This window comes from Bombina bombina, chromosome 5 (genome assembly GCF_027579735.1).
Source record: "Bombina bombina isolate aBomBom1 chromosome 5, aBomBom1.pri, whole genome shotgun sequence".
Lineage (NCBI taxonomy): Eukaryota > Metazoa > Chordata > Amphibia > Anura > Bombinatoridae > Bombina > Bombina bombina.
This window is the reverse complement of record NC_069503.1, coordinates 241305538-241321084: the sequence shown is the minus strand read 5'-3', so window position 1 is coordinate 241321084 and position 15547 is coordinate 241305538. Positions and strand designations below refer to the sequence as shown.

The 15547-nt window shown below is 37.6% G+C and overlaps 1 protein-coding gene across 1 annotated transcript in view; it reads right to left on the bottom strand.

Annotated features, from left to right (window-relative positions):
- Positions 1 to 4450: 4450 nt before the first annotated feature.
- LOC128661435 (patched domain-containing protein 3-like) overlaps positions 4451 to 15547 on the bottom strand; it is a 333526-nt gene continuing 322429 nt past the window's right edge. Inside the window, exon 5 of the mRNA XM_053715688.1 lies at positions 4451 to 6147. Within this exon, the coding sequence (XP_053571663.1) occupies positions 4451 to 6147 (1697 nt within the window). The remainder of the gene's footprint in view (positions 6148 to 15547) is intronic.

Genomic DNA, 15547 nt, shown 5'->3' with positions numbered 1-15547 from the left:
AACGGTTACCGTTTCCTTCAGGGGTAGAATTTAAGCACATATGTTACAAGAAGCGGATGCCTCTTAAATGATTGAATAAAGAGGGGGCAACTTCTTTGAGTTGCTAGTAACCCGGAATCCGTAGAAACCCGGGGAGGGTAAAATATGCGGCAGCCTTGACTACAAAGTTAGACAGAGTCACCAGAGAGGCCTGTTTGCCATGTGTTCGGTCACAATGCGGTCTAGCTGAGGAGCATAGGAAGATCCGTCTATGTAATATTATCTCACCAACTCCTCCAGGGTATCGTAGTGCACTTTAGCAAAGATGTCCAGCACAATATTTGTATTTTTTTGTATAAAAATATATAGTTAAACCCAAGTGAGAATCAGGAGCTCTTCACATATACGTCCTTCCGCAACAGCTGTAGGCTCCGCCCCCCCACAGCTGCCTTTTATGGTGAGGTAAAAATGGAATAAGATTTCTCCATTTTCGACACGTAAGGCCTTGCGCTGGATATTGGATAACGATTTACGACGCAGTGCCATGTTAGCCTATGGGAGTAAAAATTGCGAGCGATGGGTGAAATATATGGGCGTAACTTGTATGCTACGCCGTAAATGTGATACCAAAACAGCGCAAAAACCGGCGTCGCCGGCTTTTGCGGGCGACGCTCTATATGTAATGGAGGCCGTAGTGTTTGTTACCTCAGTCTGGCCAGGCAAATGCTGTGTTGAATTTACAAATGAGTATTTTCACAGTTTGGTTTTAATATTTTACTTCACACATTTTTTAAAAATTAAATTAAAAATAAATTAAAAGTAAATTCACTGAACAGAGGAAAAATATATTGAACACATGTAAAAGTAATTAAGAAAACATATCTCCTAATTGCATAATAATTACAAAACATATTTAGCTTATTTATGTAAGTAAAGGATATATGAAAGGTTTATTCGAAGGGCACAGCCCTTAAGGGACATTAAACCCAATTTTGTTCTTTAATGATTCAGATAGAACATGCCATTTTAAGCAACTTTCAAATTTACTCCTATTATAAATTTGTCTTTGTTCTCTTGCTATCTTTATTTAAAAAGCAGGATGTAAAGATTAAGAGCTGGCACATTTTTGGTTGAGAACCTGAGTTATGATTGCTTATTGGTTTGCTAACTGTATCCACCAATAAGCAAGTGCTATCCATGGTGCTGAACCTAAAATGTGCTGGCTCCTAAGCTTTAAATTCTTAGGCCTAGATTTAGAGCTGGCCATGAAAACCAGCGTTAGAGGCTCCTAACGCTGGTTTTGGGCTACCGCCGGTATTTGGAGTCAGTCAGGAAAGGGTCTAACGCTCACTTTCCAGCCGCAACTTTTCCATACCGCAGATCCCCTTACGTCAATTGCGTATCCTATCTTTTCAATGGGATCCTTCTAACTCCGGTATTTAGAGTCGTGGCTGAAGTGAGCGTTAGAAATCTAACGACAAAACTCCAGCCGTAGAAAAAAGTCAGTAGTTAAGAGCTTTCTGGGCTAACGCCGGTTTATAAAGCTCTTAACTACTGTGCTCTAAAGTACACTAACACCCATAAACTACCTATGTACCCCTAAACCGAGGTCCCCCCACATCGCCCCCACTATATTTAAATTTTTTAACCCCTAATCTTCCGCTCCGTACACTGCCGCCACCTACGTTATCCCTATGTACCCCTAATCTGCTGCCCCTAACACTGCCGACCCCTATATTATATTTATTAACCCCTAATCTGCCCCCCACAACGTCGCCGCCAGCTACCTACACTTATTAACCCCTAATCTGCCGTCTGCATGCCGCCGCCAGCTACATTATAGCTATGTACCCCTAATCTGCTGCCCCTAACACCGCCGACCCCTATATTATATTTATTAACCCCTAATCTGCCCCCCTCAACGTCGCCTCCACCTGCCTACACTTATTAACCCCTAATCTGCCCAGCGGACTGCACCGTTACTATAATAAAGTTATTAACCCCTAATCCGCCTCACTCCCGCCTCAATAACCCTATAATCAGCCAATAGAATGCAAGCTCAATCTGATTGGCTGATTGGATCAGCCAATCGGATTGAACTTGATTCTGATTGGCTGATTCCATCAGCCAATCAGAATATTCCTACCTTAATTCCGATTGGCTGATAGAATCCTATCAGCCAATCGGAATTCGAGGGACGCCATCTTGGATGACATCATTTAAAGGAACCGTCATTCGGCGAGTAGGCGTCGGTTGAAGAGGATGTTCCGCGTCGGCTTGGAAGAAGATGGCTCCACTCCGCTCCAGAAGAAAGAAGATTGAAGATGCGGCTTGATAGAAGACTTCATCCCGATGATGGACTTCCGACTTCAGCCCGATGATGGATTTCTTCAGCCGCCGCTTGGATCCAGACTTCAGCCTGAGGATGGACGTCACTCTTCAGCCCCCCGCTTGGGCTTGGATCAACACTTACGAGGCTTGGATCAAGACTTCCGAGGACTGATCGGTGAACCTGGTATGGTGAAGATAAGGTAGGAAGATCTTCAGGGGCTTAGTGTTAGGTTTATTTAAGGGGGTTTGGGTTAGATTAGGGGTATGTGGGTGGTGGGTTGTAATGTTGGGGGGGTATTGTATGTGTTTTTTTTACAGGGCTGGTAAGGTAAAAGAGCTTTGAACTTTTTTAATTTAGAATAGGGTAGGGCATTTTTTTATTTTGGGGGGCTTTGTTATTTTATTAGGGGGCTTAGAGTAGGTGTAATTAGTTTAAAATTGTTGTAATATTTTTCTAATGTTTGTAAATATTGTTTTATTTTTTGTAACTTAGTTCTTTTTTATTTTTTGTACTTTAGTTAGTTTATTTCATTGTATTTATTTGTAGGTATTTTATTTAATTAATTTATTGATAGTGTAGTGTTAGGTTTAATTGTAGATAATTGTAGGTATTTTATTTAATTAATTTATTGATAGTGTAGTGTTAGGTTTAATTGTAACTTAGGTTAGGATTTATTTTACAGGTAATTTTGTAATTCTTAACTATTTAATAGCTATTGTACCTGGTTAAAATAAATACAAAGTTGCCTGTAAAATAAATATTAAATAGCTAAAATAGCTATAATATAATTATAATTTATGTTGTAGCTATATTAGGGTTTATTTTACAGGTAAGTATTTAGATTTTAATATGAATAATTTATTTAATAAGAGTTAATTTATTTCGTTAGAATAAAATTATATTTAACTTAGGGGGGTGTTAGGGTTAGGGTTAAAATTAGCTTTAGGGGTTAAAAAATGTATTAGAGTAGCGGTGAGCTCCGATCGGCAGATTAGGCGTTAATACTTGAAGTTAGGTGTCGGCGATGTTAGGCAGGGCAGATTAGGGGTTAATACTATTTATTATAGGGTTATTGAGGTGGGAGTGAGGCGGATTAGGGGTTAATAGCTTTATTATAGTAGCGGTGCGGTCCGCTCGGCAGATTAGGGGTTAATAAGTGTAGGCAGGTGGAGGCGACGTTGTGGGGGGCAGATTAGGGGTTAATTAATATAATATAGAGGTCGGCGGTGTTAGGGGCAGCAGATTAGGGGTACATAGGGATAATGTAAGTAGCGGCGGTTTACTGAGCGGCAGATTAGGGGTTAAAAAAAATATGCAGGTGTCAGCGATAGCGGGGGCGGCAGAATAGGGGTTAATAAGTGTAAGCTTAGGGGTGTTTAGACTCGGGGTACATGTTAGAGTGTTAGGTGCAGACGTAGGAAGTGTTTCCCCATAGAAAACAATGGGGCTGCGTTAGGAGCTGAACGCGGCTTTTTTGCAGGTGTTAGGTTTTTTTTCAGCTCAAACTGCCCCATTGTTTTCTATGGGGATATCGTGCACGAGCACGTTTTTGAAGCTGGCCGCGTCCGTAAGCACCGCTGGTATCTAGAGTTGCAGTGGCGTTAAATTATGCTCTATGCTCCCTTTTTGGAGCCTAACTCACTGAAAAGCCAGCCATTCTGTGAACTCTAAATACCAGCGGTATTTAAAAGGTGCGGGGGAAAAAAAGCACGCGTAGCTAACGCACCCCTTTGGCTGCAGAACTCTAAATCTAGGCGTATCTTTTTAAATAAAGATAGCAAGTGAACAAATAAAAATTGATAGTAGGAGTAAATTAGAAAGTTGCTTAAAATGTCATGCCCTATCTGAACCATTAAAGAAAAAAATTGGGTTTAGTGTCCCTTTAGTGATGTGAATGTCTCTACTGTTCCAACCTCTAGAACAATTTTATTCTATATCTTTACATTTTTCCTTTTCCAAATGATACATAAAGGGACAAGAAGGGAACTTGCCAAGGATGAAGATAAATAACACAAGAAGTGTCTACCATTACCAAGAGGGGGCAAGAAACTGATTGTGGTTTGGAATATTAGTTATGTGATGTCTCTACAGATTATAAATTGATTAAGTAATACATTTACCAAAAGGAGAAAAAAACAGCTATGGACAATCTGGATTATCAAAAAAATAATTATGTAAATGGATGTTGCTTGAGTTTATAGGCTGTTCAAATCTCTTTGCATCAAATTTTTTTTCTGAACACTCAAAGCAATTTGCATTTTTCACATCATGCTTGTCATTTTTATCTTCTACTTTTGCATTATTAGAAGATTTTGTTACACAACTGCCCAAAATAGTTAAAAACACTGGAAGAAAAACTAGACCATGGAGTGCTCCAAATGAAATAACAAGGAACATGATCTTAAAAAATGTTCTAAAAATGTAACTTCCTGCTGCAGAAAGTGCTATGACACCCAAAACTGTTGATAAAGCCCCCTGTAGAATTGGATACCCAAGAGAATGTAAAGCATCAATCATCCTCTCGTTCACATTGGATTTCACATTAGAAACAAACGCATATGAAATATGAGCTGAAAAGTCAACTGAGAACCCAATGCAAATAACAAGGTTGATCATTGATATGGAATCTAAGTTAACATCCCAGTAAGTCATGAATCCTGTAACACCAACTATAATAGAAGCAATAGAAAATGTCACCCATAATGTACAGAGAGGGTTAGGAATTAACAGTAGTGAGATAAGAAACATTGCAGCTGCAGCTATAAGGACGTTTGAAATAGTAGTCTGGATTATCACAGCATATTGATCAAAGTAAATAAACGCTGGGTGATACACTAGTAGTGGAATATCACATCTACTTGCTATGTCTCGAAGCTGATTTAACAATTCTTTCTCATCAACTGCTGTAGTTACATTTACAGTCTGAATGAAAAAGCGAGATGCTATGATCTCCTTTGATTTAATGTCAACATCTTGTTTATAAATAGGTGCATTAGCAAAAAAGTTATATAAATGTGTAACAAATAAATCCTGGGTACTTATATCTGAATTATTCTTCTTAGCAGCAGCTACATATATTCTCAACCATGACTCAGATAGTGTTTTGTCAATATATAAATTGTTTTCCAAGGTTTCAATACAGTTTTCAATTTTATCCTGTATTTTTAAATTCCAGTATTCTGTTTGTTCAGTAATAACAACCATAACTCTGGGACCATAGTTTGAAAAGTATAATTCTTCTTTATCATAAAATGGAGCCACATATGAATTGTCAGGAGCCAAATTACGCAGCTCAATCCCTTCTTGGACATAAAAGCATCCGTAAATGCTGCTGGCCAGATATCCACAATATAAGATAATCACAATTATCTTGGTCCAGATGTTTGTAAGGAAAGGCCCATAATACTTACGGAAGAAGAGAGTCATTGGATGGTCAATCTCTTTACCAGTAACATGGTCATAGGATCCCCCAACACAGCATGCGTTGTATACAGAAGAACGCTCACTATCAGTCTGATCTTTCATTTTTGTACAAATCATCCAATGTCTATTACTCTCCTCACGTCTACCATTTAGTGCCAAGAAAGCCCCAAAACAGGTGATGTTGTAGAGGAAACAAAATAATATGGCAGTTCCAGTATAGATACAAAAGGATTTCACTGACTGAAAAGAAGTCATTATCCCTATGTAGAAAGCTAAGGCATCTGTTAGAGTTGTGATTGTTATGGAGACAGCAGCTTCTGCATATGTATCTGCCATTCGTTCTTCAACTTTACTTTTTACTTTAGTTTGTTGCCAGCTAGAAAGCATAATGAACATGTCATCCACCCCAACACCTGTAAAAATATAACATGCAATGTTTTAAAAAAAAAAAAAATAAAACAACAAAAACTGTTTTTACATTTCCAAGAAGTTTAAATATAATGGTTTCAATCAGATTGTGCCAATTCTCATATGTCATATATTACTTGCAATGTTTGCAGGCATACCCCTTAAATCAAAGTGAAATACATGCAATATAATATAGTGGTAAAAACAAATATACATATAAATAAAATAAAAAAAGGTGAAAAATAAATTAAATAGAAATATTTTAAAAACATAAACGGCTATATTACGAGTCTTGCGTTAGGCTTAAAAAGCAGCGTTGGCCGGTCCCAACGCTGCTTTTTAACGCCCGCTGGTATTACGAGTCTTGAATTTACAGGTGTACCGCTCACTTTTTTGGCCAGACTCGGAAATACCGCAAATCCACTTACGTCAATTGTGTATCCTATATTTTCAATGGGACTTGCATAGCGCTGGTATTAAGATTCTGACCAAAAGTGAGCGGTAGACCCTCTCCTGTCAAGCCTGGTACCGCATTTCAGTAGTTAAGAGTTTTATGCTATGGTATTGTAGTGTAAAACTCTTAACTAAAGTGCTCAAAAGTACACTAACACACATAAACTACCTATTAACCCCTAAACCGAGCCCCCCCCCACATTGCAAACACTAAAATAAATATTTTAACCCCTAATCTACCGAACCGGACATCGCCGCCACTATAATAAATATACAAACACTAGTTAAATATTATTAACCCCTAATCTGCCGTCCCTAACATCGCCGTCACCTACCTACATTTATTAACCCCTGATCTGCCGCCCCCAACATCGCCACCACTATATTAAATATATTAACCCCTAAACCTAAGTCTAACCCTAACCCTAACGCCCCCTTAAATATAATTACAATAAATCTAAATACAATTACTACAATTAACTAAATAATTCCTATTTAAAACTAAATACTTACCTATAAAATAAACCCTAAGCTAGCTACAATATAACTAATAGTTACATTGTAGCTATCTTATGGTTTATTTTTATTTTACAGGCAACTTTGTATTTATTTTAACTAGGTACAACAGTTATTAAATAGTTATTAACTTTTTAATAACTACCTAGCTAAAATAAATACAAAAGTACCTGTAAAATAAAACCTAACCTTAGTTACACTAACACCTAACACTACACTATAATTAAATTAATTAACTAAATTAAATACAATTAATTCCAATTAAATACAATTATCTAAAGTACGAAACCCCCCCACTAAATTACAGAAAATAATAAAGAAATTACAAGATTTTTAAACTAATTACACCTACTCTAATCCCCCTAACAAAATAAAAAAGCCCCCCCAAAATAAAAAAGCCCTACCCTACACTAAATTACAAATAGCCCTTAAAATGGCTTTTTGCGGGGCATTGCCCCAAAGTAATAAAAAAAGTAAAAATACCCCCCCAAAATTAAAACCCACCACCCACACAACCAACCCTACTCTAAAACCCACCCAATCCCCCCTTAAAAAAAACCTAACACTAACCCCTTGAAGATCACCTTACCAGGAGACGTCTTCACCCAACCGGGCAGAAGTGTTCCTCCAGACTGGCAGAAGTCTTCATCCAAGCCGGGCAGAAGTGGTCCTCCAGATGTCAGAAGTCTTCATCCAGACGGCATCTTCTATCTTCATCCATCAGGCGAGGAGCGGGTCCATCTTCAAGACATCCGACGCGGAGCATCCTCTTCTTTCTTCGTTCGATGACTGAATGAAGGTTCCTTTAAATTATGTCATCCAAGATGACGTCCCTTCAATTCCGATTGGGTGATAGAATTCAGCCAATCAGAATTATGGTAGAAAAAATCCTATTGCCTGATGCAATCAGCCAATAGGATTAAAGTTCAATCCTATTGGCTGATCCAATCAGCCAATAGGATTGAGCTGGCATTCTATTGGTTCTTCCAATCAGCCAATAGAATGCCAGTTCAATCCTATTGGCAGATTGCATCAGCCAATAGGATTTTTTCTACCTTAATTCCGATTGGCTGATAGAATTATATCAGCCAATCGGAATTGAAGGGACGCCATCTTGGATGACGTAATTTAAAGGAACCTTCATTCAGTCATCGGACAAAGAAAGAAGAGGATGCTCCGCGTTGGATGTCTTGAAGATGGACCTTCTCCGTGCCGGATGGATGAAGATAGAAGATGCCGTCTGGATGAAGACTTCTGCCCGTTTGGAGGACCACTTCTGCCCGTTGGGTGAAAATGTCTCCCGGTAAGGTGATCTTCAAGGGCTTAGTTTTTTTAAGGGGGGATTGGGTGAGTTTTAGAGTAGGGTTGGTTGTGTGGGTGGTGGATTTTAATGTTGGGGGGGTATTTGTACTTTTTTTTTCAGGTAAAAGAGCTGATTACTTTGGGGCAATGCCCCGCAAAAGGCCCTTTTAAGGGCTATTTGTAATTTAGTGTAGGGTAGGGCTTTTTTATTTGGGGGGGGGGGCTTTTTTATTTTGTTATGGGGATTAGATTAGGTGTAATTAGTTAAAAAATCTTCTAATTTCTTTAATATTTTCTGTAATTTAGTGTTTTTTTGTACTTTAGATATTTTTATTTAATTGTAATTAATTGTATTTAATTTAGGTAATTAATTTAATTGTAGTGTAGTGTTAGGTGTAATTGCATCAGCCAATAGGATTTTTTCTACCTTAATTCCGATTGGCTGATAGAATTCTATCAGCCAATCAGAATCTAAGGGACGCCATATTGGATGACATCACTTAAAGAGATATTCATTCCGAAGAAGACGTCGTTTGAAGAGGATGCTCTGTGCCGGATGTCTTGAAGATGGAGCTGCTCCACGTCGGAAGGATGAATATAGAATATGCTGTCTAAATGAAGACTTCTGCCCATCTGGAGGACCACTTCTGCTCGTCTGGAGCACCACTTCTGCCAGGTTCATTGAGGACATCTTGCCGCTTGGATGAAGACTTCTCCCAGTAAGTGAATCTTCGGGGGTTAGTGTTAGGATTTTTTAAGGGTGTATTTGGTGGGTTTATTTTTTAGGCTAGGGCTTTGGGCAGAAATAGAGCTAAATGCCCTTTTAAGGGCAATGCCCATCCAAATGCCCTTTTCAGGGCAATGGGGAGCTTAGGTTTTTTTAGTTAGGTTTTTATTTGGGGGGTTGGTTGTGTGGGTGGTGGGTTTTACTGTTGGGGGTGTTTGTATTTTTTTACAGGAAAAAGAGCTGATTTCTTTGGGGCAATGCCCTGCAAAATGCCCTTTTAAGGGCTATTTGTAGTTTAGTTTAGGCTAGGGTTTTTTTTATTTTGGGGGGCATTTTTTTATTTTGATAGGGCTATTAGATTAGGTGTAATTAGTTTAAAGATCTGTCATTTGTTTTTTTTTATTTTCTGTAATTTATTGTTTGTTTTTTTGGGATTTAGCTAATTTAATTTAATTTATTTAATTGTATTTAATGTAGGGAATTTATTTAATTATAGTGTAAGCTTAGGTGTTATTGTAACTTAGGTTAGGTTTTATTTTACAGGAAAATTTGTATTTATTTTAGCTAAGTAGTTATTAAATAGTTAATAACTATTTAGTATCTATTCTACCAAGTTAAAATAAATACAAACTTGCCTGTAAAATAAAAAAATAACCCTAAGCTAGCTACAATGTAACTATTAGTTATATTGTAGCTAGCTTAGGGTTTATTTTATAGGTAAGTATTTAGTTTTAAATAGGAATAATTTAGGTAATGATAGGAATTTTATTTAGATTTATTTAAATTATGTTTAATTTAAGGGGTGTTAGGGTTAGGGTTAGACTTAGATTTAGGGGTTAATACATTTAATATAGTGGCGGCGATGTTGGGGGCGGCAGATTAGGGGTTAATAAGTGTAGGTAGGTTGCAGTGACATTAGGGGCGGGAGATTAGGGGTTAATAAATATAATGTAGGTGTCGGTGATGTTGGGGGCATCAGATTAGGGGTTAATAAGTATAATGTAGGTGGCGGCGGTGTCCGGAGCAGCAGATTAGGGGTTAATAAGAATAATGTATGTATTGGGTACTTGTAAAGCGTGGTTAATCACCCGTAAGGGTCTCAAGGCGCTGCTCATTTTATCGACCTTGGAAGGATGAAAGGCTGAGTGAACCTCGCCAGGGATCAAACCTGCAACCCTTGGGCTGCTACAGAGCTCAGCCACAGTGCCTTAGCATGCTGAGCTATCTGTCCGGCAATGTCGGGGGCGGCAGATTAAGGGTTAATAAGTGTAAGATTAGGGGTGTTTAGACTGGGGGTTCATGTTAGGGTGTTAGGTGTAAACATAAAATGTGTTTCCCCATAGGAATCAATGGGGCTGCGTTACTGAGCATTACGCTTCTTTTTTGCAGGTGTTAGACTTTTTCTCAGCCGGCTCTCCCCATTGATGTCTATGGGGAAATCGTGCAAGAGCACGTACAACCAGCTCACCGCTGACTTAAGCAGCGCTGGTATTGGGGTGCGGTATGGAGCACACTTTCGCTCTACGCTCACTTCTTGCCTTTTAACGCCAGGTTTGTAAAAACCTGTAATACCAGCGCTGCAGGGAAGTGAGCAGTGAGAAAAAACTGCACGGTAGCACTGCTCAGCTCATAACGAAAGACTCGTAATCTAGCCGTATGATTCTTGGTCTGTAAAACAGCTTTAAAACCACAAAAAGATAGAAGCGTGCAACCCTAGAAAACCATTGATAAAGGTGAGAACTAGATTGCATTCCTATTGATTTGCAGCTATTTTAAATTTTATTTATTGCATTGCTCTTGTTCCAATAGACTGCATAATTATTGTAGTTCTAAAGCTGAAAGTTAAAGGGACAGCATACACACATTTTCATATAACTGCATGTAGTAGACACTACTATAAAGAAGAATATGCAGAGCTACAAATAAAGTGCTGTACGGCTAGATAGTTGATTGGAGAACAGTTCAAACTGTTAACTCACAAAAAAAAATCTGCTACAACGCATCTTTATTAGAAGTGATCAATTAAAGTCCCTCTAAAAATGCACTTAGATTCTGGACCTATATTAAAAAATGTGCAGTTTACCATTCATTTAATTAACATTTGTTTTGGTAATGAACGAATTTCAGACAAATTTAGTTCTAATTGACTATTCATTTTCAAATGAATAACAACATATTTTTTTCACATTATTCATATATTGCTCTAGATATGTGTCTACTTTTGAGCCAAACAGTAAATACAGTCAATGTGTGTATACAGTATATTTGTATGTGTATGTACAATGTGTGTGTATATAGTAGGTGTGTACTGTATATGTGTGTTTACAGTATGCATATGATTACATTATGTTTGTGTATGTTCAGTAAATGTGTGTACAGTATGTGTGTGCATGTCTGTATAGTATGTGTGTAGAGTATATGTCTGTGTGTACAGTATGTGTGTACGTGTTTTTATACAACATGTGTATGTGTACAGTATATATGTGTGTGTGTATAAAGTATGTATGCTTGCATTATGTGTGTGTATGTACAGTATGTGTACGTACAGTATATGTGTATGTACAGTATGTGTGTGTATGCATAGTATTTGTGCATGTACAGTGTGTTTTTGTGTGTACTGTATGTGTGTGTACAGTATGTTTGAATGTACAGTATGTGTGTGTATGTACAGTATGTGTATGCACATTATGTGTGTGTACAGTATGCATGTGTATATCGTATGTGTGCATGTACAGCATGTGTGTGTATGCAGAGTATGTGTTTGTACAGTATGTGTGTGTGCACTGTATGTGTGTGTATAGTATGTGTGTGTGCAGTATTTGTGTGTACAGTATATCTGTGTAAAGTGTGTCTGAGTACAGTATGTGTGTTTACAATATGTGTGTATGTACAGTATGTGTGTATACAATATGTTTGTGTGTATACAGTATGTGTGTACAGTATGCGTGTGTACAGTACATTATGTCTGTACATTATGTGTGTGTAGAGTATGGCTTTTAAGGGCTATTTGTAATTTAGTGTAGGGTAGGGCTTTTTTATTTGGGGGGGGGCTTTTTTATTTTGTTATGGGGATTAGATTAGGTGTAATTAGTTAAAAAATCTTCTAATTTCTTTAATATTTTCTATAATTTAGTGTTTTTTTGTACTTTAGATATTTTTATTTAATTGTAATTAATTGTATTTAATTTAGGTAATTAATTTAATTGTAGTGTAGTGTTAGGTGTAATTGCATCAGCCAATAGGATTTTTTCTACCTTAATTCCGATTGGCTGATAGAATTCTATCAGCCAATCAGAATCTAAGGGACGCCATATTGGATGACATCACTTAAAGAGATATTCATTCCGAAGAAGACGTCGTTTGAAGAGGATGCTCTGTGCCGGATGTCTTGAAGATGGAGCTGCTCCACGTCGGAAGGATGAATATAGAATATGCTGTCTAAATGAAGACTTCTGCCCATCTGGAGGACCACTTCTGCTCGTCTGGAGCACCACTTCTGCCAGGTTCATTGAGGACATCTTGCCGCTTGGATGAAGACTTCTCCCAGTAAGTGAATCTTCGGGGGTTAGTGTTAGGATTTTTTAAGGGTATATTTGGTGGGTTTATTTTTTAGGCTAGGGCTTTGGGCAGAAATAGAGCTAAATGCCCTTTTAAGGGCAATGCCCATCCAAATGCCCTTTTCAGGGCAATGGGGAGCTTAGGTTTTTTTAGTTAGGTTTTTATTTGGGGGGTTGGTTGTGTGGGTGGTGGGTTTTACTGTTGGGGGTGTTTGTATTTTTTTACAGGAAAAAGAGCTGATTTCTTTGGGGCAATGCCCTGCAAAATGCCCTTTTAAGGGCTATTTGTAGTTTAGTTTAGGCTAGGGTTTTTTTTATTTTGGGGGGCATTTTTTTATTTTGATAGGGCTATTAGATTAGGTGTAATTAGTTTAAAGATCTGTCATTTGTTTTTTTTTATTTTCTGTAATTTATTGTTTGTTTTTTTGGGATTTAGCTAATTTAATTTAATTTATTTAATTGTATTTAATGTAGGGAATTTATTTAATTATAGTGTAAGCTTAGGTGTTATTGTAACTTAGGTTAGGTTTTATTTTACAGGAAAATTTGTATTTATTTTAGCTAAGTAGTTATTAAATAGTTAATAACTATTTAGTATCTATTCTACCAAGTTAAAATAAATACAAACTTGCCTGTAAAATAAAAAAATAACCCTAAGCTAGCTACAATGTAACTATTAGTTATATTGTAGCTAGCTTAGGGTTTATTTTATAGGTAAGTATTTAGTTTTAAATAGGAATAATTTAGGTAATGATAGGAATTTTATTTAGATTTATTTAAATTATGTTTAATTTAAGGGGTGTTAGGGTTAGGGTTAGACTTAGATTTAGGGGTTAATACATTTAATATAGTGGCGGCGATGTTGGGGGCGGCAGATTAGGGGTTAATAAGTGTAGGTAGGTTGCAGTGACATTAGGGGCGGGAGATTAGGGGTTAATAAATATAATGTAGGTGTCGGTGATGTTGGGGGCATCAGATTAGGGGTTAATAAGTATAATGTAGGTGGCGGCGGTGTCCGGAGCAGCAGATTAGGGGTTAATAAGAATAATGTATGTATTGGGTACTTGTAAAGCGTGGTTAATCACCCGTAAGGGTCTCAAGGCGCTGCTCATTTTATCGACCTTGGAAGGATGAAAGGCTGAGTGAACCTCGCCAGGGATCAAACCTGCAACCCTTGGGCTGCTACAGAGCTCAGCCACAGTGCCTTAGCATGCTGAGCTATCTGTCCGGCAATGTCGGGGGCGGCAGATTAAGGGTTAATAAGTGTAAGATTAGGGGTGTTTAGACTGGGGGTTCATGTTAGGGTGTTAGGTGTAAACATAAAATGTGTTTCCCCATAGGAATCAATGGGGCTGCGTTACTGAGCATTACGCTTCTTTTTTGCAGGTGTTAGACTTTTTCTCAGCCGGCTCTCCCCATTGATGTCTATGGGGAAATCGTGCAAGAGCACGTACAACCAGCTCACCGCTGACTTAAGCAGCGCTGGTATTGGGGTGCGGTATGGAGCACACTTTCGCTCTACGCTCACTTCTTGCCTTTTAACGCCGGGTTTGTAAAAACCTGTAATACCAGCGCTGCAGGGAAGTGAGCAGTGAGAAAAAACTGCACGGTAGCACTGCTCAGCTCATAACGAAAGACTCGTAATCTAGCCGTATGATTCTTGGTCTGTAAAACAGCTTTAAAACCACAAAAAGATAGAAGCGTGCAACCCTAGAAAACCATTGATAAAGGTGAGAACTAGATTGCATTCCTATTGATTTGCAGCTATTTTAAATTTTATTTATTGCATTGCTCTTGTTCCAATAGACTGCATAATTATTGTAGTTCTAAAGCTGAAAGTTAAAGGGACAGCATACACACATTTTCATATAACTGCATGTAGTAGACACTACTATAAAGAAGAATATGCAGAGCTACAAATAAAGTGCTGTACGGCTAGATAGTTGATTGGAGAACAGTTCAAACTGTTAACTCACAAAAAAAAATCTGCTACAACGCATCTTTATTAGAAGTGATCAATTAAAGTCCCTCTAAAAATTCACTTAGATTCTGGACCTATATTAAAAAATGTGCAGTTTACCATTCATTTAATTAACATTTGTTTTGGTAATGAACGAATTTCAGACAAATTTAGTTCTAATTGACTATTCATTTTCAAATGAATAACAACATATTTTTTTCACATTATTCATATATTGCTCTAGATATGTGTCTACTTTTGAGCCAAACAGTAAATACAGTCAATGTGTGTATACAGTATATTTGTATGTGTATGTACAATGTGTGTGTATATAGTAGGTGTGTACTGTATATGTGTGTTTACAGTATGCATATGATTACATTATGTTTGTGTATGTTCAGTAAATGTGTGTACAGTATGTGTGTGCATGTCTGTATAGTATGTGTGTAGAGTATATGTCTGTGTGTACAGTATGTGTGTACGTGTTTTTATACAACATGTGTATGTGTACAGTATATATGTGTGTGTGTATAAAGTATGTATGCTTGCATTATGTGTGTGTATGTACAGTATGTGTACGTACAGTATATGTGTATGTACAGTATGTGTGTGTATGCATAGTATTTGTGCATGTACAGTGTGTTTTTGTGTGTACTGTATGTGTGTGTACAGTATGTTTGAATGTACAGTATGTGTGTGTATGTACAGTATGTGTATGCACATTATGTGTGTGTACAGTATGCATGTGTATATCGTATGTGTGCATGTACAGCATGTGTGTGTATGCAGAGTATGTGTTTGTACAGTATGTGTGTGTGCACTGTATGTGTGTGTATAGTATGTGTGTGTGCAGTATTTGTGTGTACAGTATATCTGTGTAAAGTGTGTCT